The sequence below is a fragment of the Dipodomys ordii genome, unplaced genomic scaffold (assembly GCF_000151885.1).
Source record: "Dipodomys ordii isolate 6190 unplaced genomic scaffold, Dord_2.0 Scaffold45, whole genome shotgun sequence".
NCBI lineage: Eukaryota > Metazoa > Chordata > Mammalia > Rodentia > Heteromyidae > Dipodomys > Dipodomys ordii.
Genome location: NW_012267261.1, coordinates 7,707,720 through 7,725,745, shown reverse-complemented (window position 1 = coordinate 7,725,745; position 18,026 = coordinate 7,707,720). Strand labels below are relative to the sequence as shown.

General features: G+C 39.8%; 1 protein-coding gene across 1 annotated transcript; it reads left to right on the top strand.

The window, feature by feature from the left end:
* Fbxo45 (F-box protein 45) lies at positions 1-16,876 on the top strand. Its single transcript, XM_013019312.1, has 3 exons — positions 1-57; positions 7,109-7,465; positions 15,914-16,876. The coding sequence occupies exons 1-3, from the start codon at positions 1-3 to the stop codon at positions 16,097-16,099; spliced, it is 600 nt and encodes a 199-aa protein (XP_012874766.1). The 3' UTR covers positions 16,100-16,876.
* Positions 16,877-18,026: the final 1,150 nt, after the last annotated feature.

The following is an 18,026-nucleotide window of genomic DNA, read 5'->3' as shown; positions in this document are numbered from 1 at the left end:
ATGATTATGAGGAAAAGGAAGAATGACGCTGAAACATATCCAGCAAAAGTGATGCTGGTATGAGATAAAATGGAAGAAATAGTCTGGGGCCAAACTATAGGGAAGACATTTCCAAATATAAGCAAAAGATTTAGGGGCATATGGATTGGTAATATGATTATTTTGCTCTTTTCATTAGTATACATTATTTACACAGAGGGAGGAATTAATGAAATTTGCACACATTTCCCAAGTATTCCAGTCAATCTGATCCCTTCTCTATCACTTTCCCTACCCCACTATACCTGATTATTTTTCTTTTTCTTTCTTTTTTTGGTTGGTTTTGGGCCTTGATCTCTGGGCTTGGGCGCTGTCCCTGAGCTCTTCAGCTCAAGGCAAGTGCTCTACCACTTGAGCCACAGCGCCACTTCAGGTTTTCGGGTGGTTAATTGGAGATAGGAGCCTCATGGACTTTCCTGCCTGGGCTGGCTTTGAACCATGATCCTCAGATCTCAGCCTCCTGAGTAGCTAGGATTAAAGGCATGAGCCACCAGCACCCGGCTTATTTTTCATTTTAAAGAGGTTATTTCTGATTTCACTGTGGAGGACAGCTTGGATGGGGGCATTAAATCAGTTAGGAAGTAGGTAGTGAGGGAAATGGAGATAAACTGGCAGATTCAGGAAATAAAATTATAGAATTTGGCAATAGGTTTAAAATAGGGGTGAGGAAAAGGGAGGTGCTAAGGATGACTGGTAGGTATCAGACTTACATAACGTAGGGATTACTGAGTTAGATTTTGCAACAATGGCAACAAGTTCAGCAATGGTAGATTAAAATTCAGTGGTTTTGAGACAGCTAGAAGTTGGAAACTTATGAGGTTAGAGGTTAGTGAAGGGGTCTAGGCTAAAGATCTGAAACATTTATTTAAATGAAGGAAAACAATGGTTGTAAGGTAAGCTGGAACTAAATATATCATTGAAGGTCTTTTGAAATACAATCTTAGATCTGTTGTTTCGGCTTTCAACAGAGGAATGATGGACTAAATAAAAGCTGTACTTTTGAAGAGATTATGTCTAAGAGATGAGGTCTAAAACAAAGGACAGGGGTTAGTCTATATACTGAAAATACAGTATAGAAAAGAGAAGGATATGGCTGGGAGAATTTAGAGAACAATTGACAGCTGACTGGGTAAGTGAAATGAGGGAAAAGGCAAAACTAAGGAGACAGTAATAGAGAAGAATGACAACATATTTAGATAGCATAAAGGTGGAAGGAACTTGAAATTGGTCTATTTGGAACCTTTCTTCCTCCCTTCTCTTTTTCCCTTTTCTCCCTTCTCCCTTCCATGCTTTTCTCCCTTCCCCTTTTCTCTCTTCCCTTCTTTCCTTTCCTTCCTTTCTTTTCCCTTCCCTTTTTTCTTTGCTGTAAATCATACTCAGACCTAATGCTGTGTCACTGATCTACATCAAGGGATTTTCTTTTTCAAAATTCATGTTTTACATTTTACCAAATAATAAGTAGTTATTTTAGCCATACTTTACATCTAACTATAGTTCTCTAAATTTCAGACCTAGCTAGGTCTTAACTGTTTTCTATAATGTGAAATTCATGAAACTGAGATAGAAACTATGTATTTATTTATTTTTATTTTGCTAGTCTTGGAGCTTGAACTCAGGCCCTGGGCACTGTCCTTGAGCCTCTCTGTACTCAAGGCTAACGCTCTATCACTAGAGCCACAGCACCACTTCCAGCTTTTTCTGTTTATGTGGTACTGAGGAATCAAACCTAGGGCTTCATGCATGCTAGGCAAGCACTCTACCACTAAGCTACATTCCCAGCCCTGTTTTTACTTATTAATTTTGTAGTTTTCCATTGCATCTGAAATTTCCAGTATATATTTCTACAAAACAAGGACACATGGTGTGGGTCCTGGCTCAAGTGATAAAGTATTTTTCTAGCATGCCTAAGGCACTGGGTTCATTCCTCAGAACTGATGCCGAGAGGGGGAAGGGAGTATTTAATATAATTATTATACTGTTATCATTTCTAAAAGGAAATTTACAATAATTACAATAATTTCCCTTCCTTCCCTCTTCCTTCTCTTTTTCCCTCCATCCCTCCCTCACTTCTTTTTTTTTGGTCGGCCGTGGGGCTTGAACTCTGGGCCTGGGCGCTGTCCCTCAGCTCTTCAGCTCAAGGCAAGCGCTCTACCACTTGAGCTACAGCGTCACTTCCGGTTTTCTGGTTTATTGGAGATAGGAGTCTCATGGTCTCTCCTGCCGGGGCTGGCTTTGGGGCTGGCTTTGAACCGAGATCCTCAGATCTCAGCTTCCTGAGTAGCTAGGATTACAGGAGTGAGCCACCAGTGCCCGGCCCCTCCCTTCTTTCCTTTATTTTTTGGGGATGGTTTTGGAGTTTGACTTCAGGGCCTGGATCCATTTTGCTCAAGGCTAGCACTCTACCACTTAAGCTCCACTTCCAGTTTTTTGTGGTTTATTGGAGATAAGAGTTTCACAGATTTTCCTGCCTGTGTTCCTGACTTGGATATTCTCAGGTCTCAGCCTCCTTAGTAGCTAGCATTATTGGTGTGAGTCACCAGTGCCCAGGTATAATAATTTCTTAATATTAGAAAATCACTGATTTCCATTTTGTCTCATAAATGTCAAATACTGTACTTTTAACTTGTTTATTCAAGATCTATATAAGATTTCCATGGAAATATGTCTTTTAAGGCTGTGTTAGTCTGTAGATTGACTCTCTGCCTCTTACCCATGCAACACATTTGTTATCATCCCAGATTTTACTGATATTGTTCCTATAGTATTGATTAACATGCTTTTCTGTCCTCTGTGTTTCTTATAGAGTGCAATTAATTTAGATTTTTTGGCAAGGTTTTTTTTCTCATTAGAATCAAGTTTATAGATGTGTTAGAAAATAATATCTGTATAATTAAATATAATATGAAGTAGACAATGGTTGGTAGGAATTTAAGAGAGAAATGAAAGAGTGAGTGGCCCAGGTTAAGAATAGCTTTATGGAGGTGGTGTTAGAAAATGTGTGGGAAGAGGAAAGCAGATATGATACTGTATACAAGGAAAGTAGAAAAGGAAATAGGAAGACTCTGATCTGGAGGACAAAGAATTTGTAGTTGATGTACTAAATGTGAAACTTATCAAAATTTATTAAAACTGGCATGAGCTGATAAAGGTGTTATTTTAGAATTTGAGGGGGCAGAGGAAGGGGTGGTCACTAAAAGAACATAGTAGAAGTCATTCCAGTGAAATAGGAAGATTTCATAGATGTTTGTGGAAGAGGTTGTCAGTACTGCCAAGATGACAAATGAAATAAAAAGTAACAAGAATTTATATGACTTAGGAATATAAGGAAGTATTAAGTCTTTTATAATTAGGAATTCTCTTGATGTTATTCTCTTAAGTAGTTTTTTTTTGGGGGGAGGGGTTGGTCAGTCATGACCTCAGCCTAGGTACTGTCCCTGAGCTCTTTTGCCCAAGGCTAGTGCTTTACTACTTTGAGCCACAACTCCACTTCCAGTTTTCTGGTGGTTAGTTGAAGATTAGAATCTCACCTTCCTGCCTGGGCTGACATCAAGCCACAGTCCTCAGATCTTAGCCTCTTGAGTAGCTAGGATTACAGGCATGAGCTACTAGTGCCTGACCCAGCTTCGTAAAATTCGTAAATAATTCTTCTTGAGTAATTTATTTATTTGGGTCCGGACATGGGGGCCTGAACTCTGGGCCTGGGCACTGTCCCTCAGCTCTTCAGCTCAAGGCTAGCGCTCTACCACTTGAGCCACAGTGCCACTTCCAGCCTTTTTTTTTTTCTGCTTATGTAGTACTGAGGAATTGAACCCAGGGCCTCATGCATGCAAGGCAAGCGCTCTATCACTGAGCCACCTTCCCAGCCCCTTCTTGAGTAATTTAGACAATACTTGTTTGGGATATTTTTCTCTCTTATTTACTTTTTTTTTTTTTTTTTGGTAGTGGTGGGACTGGAAATTGAATCCAGAGACTTGAGCCTGCTAGAAAAATTCTATATCATTCAACCATATCACCCAGCCTTTCTTTCATTAACTCTTACATTCTGATCCCTTAGCTACTTAAAAGTATATACTGATACAGATAGAGAAAACATAGGAATATTTCAGCTTTACAGCTTCCTTAGGAATATATGAGATACCTGAAAGAAGCAGTTAAAAAATTGCTACGTAGCAATTTTTTAATGGCTAATAATAAATGAGCACACTTGATGAAAAGACTGAATTCCTGATTTCTGGGCTCCTGTACTAATTAGCTGTTGGCTTTTAGGCCTGTGTCCTCATTCCAGATTTGGACTAGTCTTTTTTTTTTTTTTGTCGGTCGTGGGGCTTGAACTCAGGGCCTGGGCGCTGTCCCTCAGCTCTTCACCTCAAGGCGAGCGCTCTACCACTTGAGCTACAGCGCCACTTCCGGTTTTCTGGTGGTTTATTGGAGATAGGAGTCTCACGATCTTGTCCTCAGATCTCAGCCTCCTGAGTAGCTAGGATTTCAGGCGTGAGCCACCAGCACCCGGCTTGGATTAGTCTTAATGCTGAGACTCTGGAGTCTCAGCAATAAGGCCTAGCCTTCTACTGCTATAGGATATTTTTTTTTTTAATTATTGAGTGAGGGCTGGGAAGGTGGCTCAGTGGTGTCTCACATGCATGACACCCTGGGTTTGATTCCTCAGCACTACATAAGCAGAAAAGGCTGGAAGTGGCGCTGTGGCTCAAGTGGTAGAGCGCTAGCCTTGAGCTGAAGAGCTCAGGGACAGTGCCCAGGCCCAAAGTTCAGGCACCAGGACAAAAAAAAAAAAGTGATGTACAGAGGTTACAATTCCATACATCAGGTTATCAGTACAGTGTATCTTGATCAGTGACACCCCTTCCACTCTTCTCCATTCTCTCCTGCTATCCCTACTTTCAACTTATGGTAGTTCAGTTCTTATATAATGTACATTGAATATAATGACTACATTTGCTCAGCCTGCCTCTCACCTTTTATATGTGCTATGGGTTATTTTGATTTAACTTAAGAAGGGATTGTTTATTTTTATTATTTTTTAATTTTATAAATTTTATTATAAAAGTGACGTACAGAGGGGTTACCAATTCATAAGTCAGGTAACCCCTTCATTCTCTCCCAATTTAGTTTAAGTTCATTTTCAACATAGCTTCTAAAGAGAAGGGATTGTTAAAGTGATGTAGAAAAGTTTTTTTTTTTTTTTCATTTGGTCATGGGGCTTGAACTCAAGTCCTGGACCCTGTCCCTGGGGCTGTTTTGCTCAAGGCTAGTACTGTACTACTTTGAGCCACAGAGCTACTTCCGGTTTTCTGAGCAGAGGTAAGTCTCATGGACTCTCCTGCCTAGGATGGCTTGAACTGGGATCCTCAGGTCTCAGCCTCCAGAGTAGTTAGGATTACAGGCATAAGCCACTAGTACCTGGCCAAAAGTTTTAAATTATTAAAACACAACAAATTGTTACTATGTAAATGAAGTAGCTACTTTTATGGTGTTTTTTGGAGCTTAAATCTACAATTATTGAAGAGTTAAAATAACTTGTCTTATTGGTAGTTTGCTCTTAATGGCTACAAGTCCTATTGGTTGATTTTACTTGCTATGTAGAGGATCTTTATTTGGTAAAATGAGAGTGGCAATGTCTCAGTGTATGAGTAATACCTAGCAAGTATGCTAAAGATCTACGTTAGTTTGTGGTTACTAAAAATTTTCATAAACTGTCAAGCTGTTATGACTAAAGTATTTTATTTAAAAGAGATTTTTTTTCAGTGCTGAGGATGGAAGCCAGTGCCTTGTGCATGCTAGGCATGCACTCTATCACTGAGTTATACCCCCAGCTCCAAAGTATAATTTGTTTTGATTATAATTATATGAAAATATACATCTCTTGGGGCTGGGGGAGTGGCTTAAGGGGTAGAGTGCCTGTTTGGCAAACAGGAGGTCCTGAGTTCAATCCCAGTACCACACACACCAATAAAAACAAAATGCTTAAAAAAAAGAAAAGGAAAAATGTACAAGTGAAAAAAAATGCTTTAAGGAATTTCTTTATACTGATCAGCAAGTTTTACCAATGACTCATGAGAAATCTAGTTTTCATGTTTACCCAACACACTCTGTCCTCCTCTGTCCCTGCGTATTTTTAAGAAATTTCTACTTACTTTTGTTTCATCCAAAAACATTTTATTATTTCTAAAATACAAGGATTCTTGGGCATATCTTTTGATATTTTAAGAAGTCTACTTGAAAGGCTGAGAAGGTGTCTCAGTGGTAGAATGCTTGCCTCACATGCATGAGACCCTGGATTCGATTCCTCAGCATCACATAAACAGAAAAAGCCAGAAGTGGTCCTGTGGCTCAAGTGGTAGAGCAGTGCTAACCTTGAGCTGAAGAGCTCAGGGATAGCACCCAGGCTCAGAGTTCAAGATCCATGACTGACCAAAAAAAAAAAAAAAGTCTACTTGAAGAATTTATATAGTACAGTTTAGAATTTGGTCAGCAACAAGCAGGTTGGCAATTGTTTGTTACACAAGGTCTCATTTTGTTTCCCAGGATGATCTCAAACTGGTTGAAATGGTCCTTCATTCTTAGTCTCAAGAGATGACTGCAGGCATGTATCAACATGCCTAATTCCAGTTGGAAGTTATTTTTAATGTATAATCCTCCTCTCCCCCTATTTGTAGGGCTTGAACTCAGCATCTGGGCACTGTTCCTGAGCTCTAGTTGCTCAAGGCTAGTGTTCTACCACTTTGAGCAACGTGTCCACTTCTTGTTTTCTGGTGGTTAATTGGAGATAAGAGTCTCATGGACTTTCCTGCCTGGGCTGGCTTTGAACTACAGTCCTCAGGTCTCAGCCTCCTGAGTAGCTAGAATTGGAGGTGTGAGCTACTAGCACCCAGCATGTTGTATAATCTTAATGTTTGGTTCCTATCCTAAAACTTAAGCCAATATTTGGAAACACTTGGTTATTTAAAAATATAGCCTTATTATTTAAAAACATAAGCCTCAAATTTGGGTACTTTTCAATATTTAAGAAAAATTAAATTTGTTTTCTTTGATATGTTTCTCATCTCTTTAGGTACGTGCTTTCCAACATGCCTTCAGCACTAATGACTGCTCCAGGAATGTCTATATCAAGAAGAATGGCTTTACTTTACATCGAAACCCCATTGCTCAGAGCACTGATGGTGCAAGGACCAAGATTGGTTTTAGTGAGGGCCGCCATGCGTGGGAAGTATGGTGGGAGGGCCCTCTGGGCACTGTGGCAGTAATTGGAATTGCTACAAAACGGGCCCCCATGCAGTGCCAAGGTTATGTGGCATTGCTGGGCAGTGATGACCAGAGCTGGGGCTGGAATCTAGTGGACAATAATCTGCTGCATAATGGAGAAGTCAATGGCAGTTTTCCACAGTGTAATAATGCACCAAAATACCAGGTGAGAAACAGATATTTTCTCAACTGTAGGCCTTGTTGAAATCACACATAGATTTGTTTAAACTTAGAAATTTTTATTTAGCAGTTATGAGGTTTTTTTGGTTGTAATTGTTTAAATGATATATATTGTTTAAATGATATATATTGTTTAAGTGATATTTATTTACTAATACATATTTGACCTTGAACAACTTATCTTTGCTATAGATCAGGGGTTATCAAGCTTTTTCTGAACAAGACTAGGGTAGATACTTTAAGCTTTGCAATTTGTATGGTCTTTTGTCACAGCTTTCAACTGTTGTTACAGCATGAACCTAACTATAGATACTGTGAATGAGTGAATGTGACTGTGCCCAAGTAACAGTTATAGTCTTCAGGGCAGATTTGGTCCAGTGACAATAGTTCGCCCGCTCATCTCTTGCTTGAAGTTTTCATCTTTCCTTTCATCTTTCCAAATCTTTCTTGTGTATAGGCTAGTACTGAGGCTTGAGCCCAGGTATTGCTTTTGGCCAGCTTTTGTGCCGTAAGCTGGTATATAACTAATTTGAAGTACACTTCCACTTTTAGCTTTTTCCTGGCTAATTGGGGGTAAGAATCTCAAGATTTTGTCTTCCTAGGCTGATTCCAAACTTTGATCCTTAGATGTCAGCCTCCTGAGTAACAATTATAGATTTGGTGCTGTCCCAAATCTATTTTAGATATCTTAGATACCACAGCCCATCAAATATATCTCTGTGTATTTGACTTGACACACACACACACACACACACACACACACACACACACACACACACAGCCCATCAAATATATTTCTGTGTATTTGACTTGACACACACACACACACACACATACACACAGAGGCATATTCACTTTTTGATATTTACTAATTTGTGCATTCAAAGCCCTTGGAGGCACTTGACTTTACTGTAGAGACAGGCAAGTTCAGGCAAACTTCTATGTTTTTATTCTTTTCATTTTAGCCTTAAGCCATATTCATTTTATTTTAGAGACAATTTGGGTACTTTTTAATATTTAATTCCTATTGCTAAAAGCCTACCACAGATTTGGCAGATGGTAAAATACAAAAATCTGATAAAAATTGAAAGTCTTAAGGAACTAAGACTTTCGCTCGATTAATTTTTTTTTATTTCTTTTGTGCTGGCCCTGGGGCTTGAACGTAGGGCCTGGGTACTGTCTCTGAGCTTTTGTGCTCATGACTAACACTCTGTCATTTGTGCCTCAGCTCTGCTTCTGGCTTCTTTAATAGGTAGCTGGAGGTAAGAGTCTCACAAACTTCCTTGCCCTGGCTGGCTTTGAGTTGCAATCCTCGGATCTCAGCCTTCTGAGTACTTCTTGGTATTTCTAGCCTCAATAATGACATCAAGCAAGTCATACTAAAGTAGAACTAAAAATACATCCCATTTTCTGATACATGAAAGTTAGAATTTCGTTTCACAGAAAAAGTTGGAGGATTCTTTCATAGGATCCCTTATTGTACTTGCAGGCATGTACCCTATGGAAAGGGGTATTTTGACTTACTATTGTAGAGAAGGTCTTGTTATTATCCTCCTAGTAAGTTTGTGTTAGAAGTCCTTAAGTCTTTGTTTTCAGGCACTTAGCATGTTTGATTTCAATTCTTCTCAGTTTTTTATTTTTTTTGGCGGTCATGGGGCCTGAACTCTGGGCCTGGACATTGTCCCTGAGCTCTTCAGCTCAAGGCTAGTGCTCTACCACTTGAGCCATAGCACTACTTCAAGCTTTTTCTGCTTATGTGGTGCTGAGGAATCAAACCCAGGGCCTCATGCATGCAAGGCAAGCACTCTACCACTGAGCCACCTTACCAGCCCCTCTTCTCAGTTAATTGAGACTTGTTTTAGTCTCAGCATATAGTTTGTTTTCAAGGCTATTCCATGTGTGCTTAAAAAGGATGTATATTTTATTCTTGGATATGGTATTATTTAAATGACAATTATGTCAAGTTAATAAGAGTTCAAGTCTGTATTATTAATGACTTTTTTGTTTTGTTTTGTTTTTTGTCGGGCTTGAATTCTGGGCCTGAGTGCTGTCCCTGTGTTTTTTAGCCCAAGGCCTGATGCTCTACCACTTGAGGCACAGTGCCATTTCTAGTTTTCTGGTGGTTCATTGGAGATAAGTCTCACAAACTTTCCTACCCAGGCTGGCTTTGAACCGTGATCCTCAGATCTCAGCCTCCTGAATAGCTAGGATTACAGGTGTGAGCCATCAGAGCTCGGCTTAATGATTTTTCTGATTTTTTTTTTAAGTTTCTGATTGACACATTTGAAAATACTGATAGGAAACAATATGTTTTAATACATGTAGACATTGCATAGTGATCAAATCAGTATAAAGTAACATATCTGTCATCTTAAACATTTATCATTTGTGCTGAGAACAATATTTTGAAATCTTAGATAACATTTTTGTTAGAGTTCTAATATTACACAGTACAATTTTTTCCTATCTCACTATAATTTTGTACCTACTGATTCTACTTATCTTGAGTAAACTATTGAAATCTTCTGATGTACCTTGTCTTTTTTTGGTTTTGTCAGTTTTTGGTTCATAATTTAAGAACTGTTTAGATGTCTATATGTTTCTAACTGTTACATCTTCCTGTCTTTTGAGGTTTTTTAATTCTTATATGATTTTTGACTCTGTTCATATTTTTTGTCTTTAACCATTTTGTCAGATTTTAATTTTAGTCCTTCTAGCTTTTTTATGCTTAATATTACAGAGCACTTTTTCCCCCGACTCTCAGTTTTAACCACTCTTGGGTTTCTTAGATCACTTTAAATGGATCTTGTTTTTTTTTTTTTTTTTTTTTTTGTGCCAGTCCTGGGGCTTGAACTCTGGGCTTGGGTGCTATCCCTGAGCTCCTTTTTGACCAAGTAGCACTCTACCACTTGAGGCATAGCACCACTTCTGTAAACTGATTTTTTTTTTCCTTTTGGTCGGTCATGGGGCTTGAACTCGGCCTGGTGTTGTCCCTGCGCTCTTCAGCTCAAGGCTAGCACTCTACCACATGAGCCACAGTGCCACTTCTGGTTTTCTTGTGGGTGATTGGAGATAAGAGTCTCAAGGACTTTCCTGTCTGGGCTGGCTTTGAACCATGATCCTCAGATCTCAGCCTCCTGAGTAGCTAGGATTACAGATGTGAGCCACCATTGCCCAGCTAACTGATTTTTTTTTAAATTATGGAAACAGCTTTATTCTCTGAAGTATATGTTTTCTTGTAATAGTAGACAGTTAAGTTGTATAAACCCAAACTTTAAATTTTGTCTCTCATGTGGTATGCAGCAGCAAAAGACGTTTTTAGTGTGCTGTTTTTAGTGTGGTTCCTTGGTACTTGTCCTGCCAATGTAATCCCTGTGGTCTCACTAAAATTTGGGCAGTTAATTCTCAGATTTGGAAGCTTATCCTTTCAGTAGTTCCATTGCACTGGAGTTTTCACAGTTCTCATTGTTCTGCCATTCCAAAGTACCCATGGACATCTAACAACAGTAAAACTTCTGTTTTGTGCATGTGTGTCTGTTTGTGTGTGTGTTGTTTATATGTGTGTTGGTCCTGGGGCTTGAACTCTCAGGGTCTGGGCACTATCCCTAAGCTTCTTTTGCTCAAGGCTAGTGCTTACCACAGCTCTACTTCTGGCTTTTTACTGGTTAATTGAAGATAAGAGTCTTAGGGAGTTTTCTTGCCTGGGCTGGCTTCAAAGTTTGATCCTCAGATCAGCCTCCTCAGTAGCTAGGATTATAGGTGTAAGGCATCAGCACCCAGCTGGTTTTTGTTCTTATATTGTGTACATGATATACACTTCAAAATGAAGCATACTTGTGAATTTCATTGTTTATTTATTTATTTAGCCAGTCCTGGGGCTTAAACTCTGGGCCTGGGTGCTGTCCTTGAGCTTTTGTGCTTAAGGCTAGCACTGTACCACTTGAGCTACAGCTTCAGTTCTGGCTTTTTTTGGTAGTTTTAGTGGAGATAAGAATCTCACAGACTTTTCTGCCCAGGCTGGCTTTGAACCATGATTCTCAGATCTCAGCTTGCTGAGAAGCTGGGATTATAGGCATGAGCCACCAGTGCCTGGCTAGTAGTATTGTTTTTGTCTGCTTATTTTTATCTCCCATAAAATAGTAATAACCCTGAGATTGATGTAAGGTTAAATGGGATAAAGACAAAAGTCAGTTACTCAACAAAACATTAACATTTTGTGGTTCTGAGGAATGAACCCATCCTTAGGACTTTAGGCATGTCCCCAGCGCTTTTGTTTGTATTTTGTTTCTGAAATAGGTTCTTCCTTGCTTTGCTTGATTGATCTGGAAGTTGAGAGCCTCTTGCTTTAGCCACTCACGTAGCTGGAATTAAAGGAGTGTGCTACCACACCTTGTTTTTGTTTGTGTATTGTTGGGAGCAGTGGTGACAATGAAGATTTGGAGAATTTTAGGTCCTTAAAATAGATTATGGGTTAATGAGTTACTTGGGAAAGAGAGGCAAAAAAAAATTGCAGTTATTTGTGAGAATATCATGAAAAAATTGATTTTTTATTATAAATGTTAAAACTTTCTATTTCTTCTTTTTTTTTTTTGGGCAGTCATGGGCCTGGGCCTGGGCCTGGGCACTGTCCCTGGGCACTGTCCCTCATCTCTTCAGCTCAAGGCTAGTGCTCTACCACTTGAACCACAGCACCACTACCTGTTTTCTGGTGGTTTATTGGAGAAAAGAGTATCACGGGCTTTCCTGCCTGAGCTCACTTTGAATTGCGATCCTCAGATCTCAGCCTCCAGAGTAGCTAGGATTCAGGTGTGAGCCACCAGTGCCTGGCTTCTACCTCTTTTTTTTTTTTTTTTTTTGTCGGTCGTGGGGCTTGAACTCTGGGCTTGGGGGTTTTCCTCAGCTCTTCAGCTCAAGGTGAGCGCTCTACCACTTGAGCTACAGTGCCACTTCCGGTTTTCTGGTGGTTTATTGGAGATAGGAGTCTCACGGTCTCTCCTGCCCGGGCTGGCTTTGAACCTCGATCCTCAGATCTCAGCCTCCTGAGTAGCTAGGATTACAGGCGTGAGCCACCAGCACCCGGCTCTACCTCTTAATTATATAGATTCAGAATTCTTTTTGTACATGCAAACTATAAAGGCAAGATAGTCTTCTTTCAAAATAGTAAAAGCACTGGATATATTGAATTTCCAGTTTAGTTTAACAAATGGTGCTGCTGTTCCTAAAGCAATTAAGTGTTTTAGAGCAATAGAACACAAACTGTTTAATAAGTCCCTTTTATTGGGGGAGGAGGGAGAAAGCAGGGGGGAAACATGGGTCCTAGGCCTTGAATTCAGGACCTGGGTGTCCCTGAGTTTCTTTTGCTCAAGAGTAGCACTCTACCACTTGAGCCACAGCACCACTTCTGGCTTTTTCTGAGTAGTTTATTGGAGGTAAGTCTTATGGTATTTGCTGCCCAGGCTGGCTTTGACTCTGATCCTCAGATTTCCAGCCTCCTGAGTAGATAGGATTACAAGAGTAAGCCACTAGCCCCGTGCTGCATTTTTTGGTAGTAAAAATGATAAAGTTTATTAGGAAAGAAATACGAAAGAGAAGGGAGGTTGCATGGCACAACATTATGAGAACCACTCTGCATTTTTAGCATCTACAGTTAGGTTATTTATGATTATATAAATTCTACATTGTATGTAAAACTGCTTTATAAACTTTAAACCCATTATTACTAGAGTGATTTTTACAATTAATGTTTTGGGGTTTTTTTGTTTTGTTTTGTTTGTCAGTTGTGGGTCTTGAACTCTGGGCTTGGGCGCTTTCCCTCAGCTCTTCAGCTCAAGGCGAGCTTTCTACCCTGCTTGCACAGCACCACTTCCAGTTTTCTAGTGGTTTATTGGAGATAAGAGTCTCATGTACTTTCCTGCCTGGGCTGGCTTTGAAACGTGATCCTCAGATCTCAGCCTTCTGAGTAGCTAGGATTGCAGGGGTGAGCCACCGATGCCTGGCTACTCCTAGCTTTTTTGTGCCCGGCTCAATTAATGTTATTTTAACCTTTTTTATGTTATAAAAATTATTTTATGCTGGATTCTGGTGGCTCACACCTGTAATCCTAGCTACTCAGGAGGCTGAGATCTGAGGATCACGTTTCAAAGCCAGCCCAGGCAGCAAAGTCTGTGAGACTCTTATCTCCAATTAACCACCAAAAAACCAGGAGTGGTGCCGTGGCTCAAGTGGTAGAGCACTAGCCTTGAGCTAAAGAGCTCAGGGACAAGGGCCCAGGCCCAGAGTTCACCCATAACTTCCCCTCCCCGCCTCAAAAAAAAAATTGTGCCAGTCCTGGGGCTTGAACTTAGGGACTGAGTACTGTACTTGAGCTTTTATTCTCAAGGCTAGTCCTCTGCCACCTGAGCTCCCTTTCTGGCTTTTTGATGGTTCATTGGAGAGAAGAGGCTCATGGGCTTTCCTGCCCAGGCAGACTTTGAACCACAATTCTCAGACCTCAGCCTCCTGAATAGCCAGGATGAACCACTGGAGGCAGCACCTGTTGTTGTTGTTGTTTTTTCTCCCCCTTAAGCTAGGGCAATACTAGGGTTTGAATTTAGAGCCTTACACTAGCTAGGCTCGAGCAATACCACTGATCCATCCCTCCAGCTCTGTGTGTATGTGTGTGTGTGTGTGTTTTAGTTTTCTGTCCGGTCATGGGGCCTGAACTCCTGGGCGCTGTCCCTCAGCTCTTCAGCTCAAGGCTAGCGCTCTACCACTTGAGCCACAGCGCCACTTCCGGCTTTTTTTTTTCCATTTTGCTTATGTGGTGCTGAGGAATTGAACCCAGGGCCTCATGCATGCAAGGCAAGCGCTCTACCACTGAGCCATGTGTGTGTGTGTGTGTGTGTGTGTGTGTGTGTGTGTGTGTGTGTGTGTGTGGTGTGTGTGTTTAGGATAGAACCTCCTCTTCCTCCTCTTCTTCCTCCTCCTCCTCCCTCACTTCCCTCCTTTCCCTCTTCTCCTCCCCCTCTTCTCCGTCTCCTCCTCCTCCCCTCTTCTCCTCCCCTTCTCTTCCTTCCCCTCTTTGATCCACCCCCATTCTTTCCTGCCCAGGCTGGCTTCAAATCCAATCATCAGATCTTAGCCTCCTGAGTAGTTAGGATTACAGGCATGAGTCACCAGTGCATACAGGTTCAAGCTGACCTGGTCCAATTTACCTTCTGTGGTCATTTGGGCTTATTTGTTTCACCTGGCTTGGCATCAGAATCTTTCTCATCCCAACCCCTCAAGTAGCTAAGATTATAGGCTTGAGCCATGGGTGCTGGGCTTTGTCATTCTAATTATTTTTAAGCATTCCGTTAAATGGAATTAAACATATTTACAATATATAATCATAACACTATAGCCAAATCATCCTTCATCCTCAATATAAACTTGTTACTCACTAAACAGTAACTCCCTATGTCTCCTGTTCCTCAGCCCCTGGAAATCTATATTCTATTTGTGTCTCTGGTTATACTAAGAACTTCATATAAATGGAATCAATGTAAAGACAATATTTGTCTTTTTATGTCTGGCTTATTTTATTTAGCATAATGTGTTGTAACAGGTTAACATTTCTTTTTCTCTCTACTATTACATTATATGTAAATGCTATCGTAATTTCAAAGACAATTTAGATAGACTTTTTATAGTAAAATATACCAAGTTGTAGAAAAGCCTTTAAGTGAAGAACAAGGAAAAATGTAAGGGCTGTTCGGGGGAACATTTGAGATGCTAATAACTAAATGTAGATCTTATATAAGTTAAAAAAAATGATCAGAGTGAGAGTGAGCATTTGTGGAAAGAATGATGTGTGTTAGTTATTTCTCCTAGATGGTTTCCCCTGACCAAAAAGTTTTCCTGAGCCAGGTGCCCGTGGTTTATGCCTGTAATCCTAGCTACTCAGGAGGCTGAGATCTGAGGATCAAGGTTCAAATTCAGCCCGGGCAAGGAAAGTCCATGAGAATGTTATCTCCAATAAACCACTAGAAAACTGGAAGTGGCGCTGTGGCTCAAGTGGTAGAAAGCTCGCCTTGAGCTGAAGAGCTGAGGGACAGCGCCCAAGCCCAGAGTTCAAGCCCCACGACCGACCAAAAAAAAAGTTTTTCCTTTCTAGATAGTTTTTTTTTTTTTTTTGGTCATGGGGCCTGAACTCTGGGCCTGGGCGCTGTCCTACTACTGGAGCCACAGCGCCACTTCCTGCTTTTTCTGCTTATGTGGTGGCTGAGGAATCGAACCAGGGCCTCATGCATGTGAGGCAAGCACTCTACTACTGAGCCACCTTCCCAGTCCCTCTAGATAGCTTTTAAGATATATATTCTTAATTATGTTTTCAACTTCTTAATTGGTGTCATTTTTTTTTCTGGCTGTGCCTTTGGTGGATTTTCTTCTAACTTTATGTAATGTCTGTTTACAGATAGGAGAAAGAATCCGAGTCATCTTGGACATGGAAGATAAGACTTTAGCATTTGAACGTGGATATGAATTCCTGGGGGTGGCCTTCAGAGGACTTCCAAAAGCCTGCTTATATCCAGCAGTTTCTGCTGTATATGGCAACACAGAAGTGACTTTGGTTTACCTTGGAAAACCTTTGGATGGATGACAGTGGCTTTTTTGGGTTGAAAGACAGAGTAGAGGAGACCTATTTGTGGAAAGTAGAATCATGAAGTGACAGTCATGTGTGCATGTCCAAGAAACATCCTGAAAACACATGAAGTTGTAAACTGGAGAAGCAACTCTACAGCAGAGATTATCTTAGTGTTTCCTCTTTCCACTGGGCCAGAATAATCCTCAGGGTTGCAGTTGGTTGAGTGGGCAGTTAACATATGCATGATACAACAGATTTATCTCTTAAGTTGTCAATGTGTTCTTTCCAGCGTTAAAGGTGAGATGTTAGAGGTGCTGTAAAAGGGATAAGATAAGGAAAAACAAGATTTTTAAGTAGTTTGTTTGTGAAGAAAGATTGATTCCATCTTACAACTGCCTGTTCTTTCTCCAGTCTCCAGTCCTTTTTTTTCCCCCCAGCCAGCTTGACTATTAGATAAGTATGAAACTGGTTGGGGTTTATTTAATATTTTTAATATATTGAGAAGCATGGTCTGCCTGGACTGCACTTCTCTAGCAATGAGAAATAAAATTGTGCAGGTATTTTAAAAGTTGTATATACAATATGTGTGTAAAAAAAAAAGGACAAAGGGTTGCTTTGTTCTAGTTAAATTTCTTAAACAGACCACTACATGGTACAAAATTAGAATAATATTCGGGGGAAATTGGGTAACCATAAAGAAGAGGACTTTAAGAGGACATGTGTTGTGTTGGCTCATTTTGTGTTATTTTTGGTTTACAGTTCCTATAGCTATTACAGTTGTCTTTAAAAAAACAAAAAAAAACCCAACCAGCATCATGATAATGGTAAAGATTCCTTACCTCCTGACTTAAGATTGAGGGAAGATAGTTCTTCTAATTATACCTATATAAGTAAAGATGATTCTAAAACATAATAGTAATATGCAACTTTTGGTACCTGGTTTCACTTTTTGGCTTTCTGAGAAAGTGTCTCATTTTACAGGACAATGCTATGTGCTCTTATAGTCCTCAAATATGAGAGCTGTTTGCCATAAACCGTAGGAAAAGAAATGGTTAATGGTTCTTTCATTTTCTAACTTTATAATGGTGTAGATGTTGTCAGATAATCTTAATTTAATATTGTTTACAACAAGCAACAGTCTAAGCCTCAAACTCTTCATTGGGGCTATCAAGAAAATGTTTACTCATCCATATGAAATAGCGCCAACCTGAGCTCAGGTTAAGAATATTCTTAATCTCATTATAGGTAATTGCTCCCAAGGGACTTGAACTACAACACATTGTGCTAAAAATTTAGGGTTGGCAATATTTTGAAAGTTGTACTGGAGAAGAGGTTAACATTTCCTATTTTACCTGATAAATCTTATCTCTTCACTAACTCTTGAATTAATAATCCAACACATAAGAGCTGAGATTTTTCTTTTGTTAGAAGAGAAACATCTTTCTGTGTGAAAGTATAAATTGTATGGTTTCAGATACGTAAGAATTGATCAAAGCAAGTGAAATCTTTGTACTTTTTAGATTATTGCTCTATTTATATTTTGCTTTAAATCTAACAAAATTAGGGACAGCAAGCAGCTTGCTGGGGTTCTTGGGTTGCTCCTAGAGAGTTAAAATGAACAATACTCCTGTGAAGCAGGAGATTTCAGCCATAGAACAAAAATTTGTTGTTGCTACCTGAAAGGTTTACAAGTATTTATTATGTTTCTGGTCCATTGCTTGAAAAGTGAAATTTGTTATTTCCTTTTGATAGCCCTGTCAAGAAGAAACTTAGTTGTATAGAGTGAAGTTGTATGTTAAATGTATTTGAGACTGTAGTTGACACAGAAATTGATTTTTCAACTCAACTCAATTTGATGAGATGTAAAATTTGACTAACGATGAGAACTGGGTCAGGATGAAAAATGACTGTTTAGACAATGATGAAGTCCTTTAAATACTTG

Excerpts from the sequence above, each read along its gene's own strand:
- Fbxo45 (XM_013019312.1), top strand. The coding sequence starts at position 1 with ATGATTATGAGGAAAAGGAAGAATGACGCTGAAACATATCCAGCAAAA. Across the intron at positions 58-7,108 it reads ATCCAGCAAAAGTGATGCTG|GTACGTGCTTTCCAACATGC; the intron begins GTATGAGATAAA and ends TCATCTCTTTAG. Across the intron at positions 7,466-15,913 it reads ATAATGCACCAAAATACCAG|ATAGGAGAAAGAATCCGAGT; the intron begins GTGAGAAACAGA and ends GTCTGTTTACAG.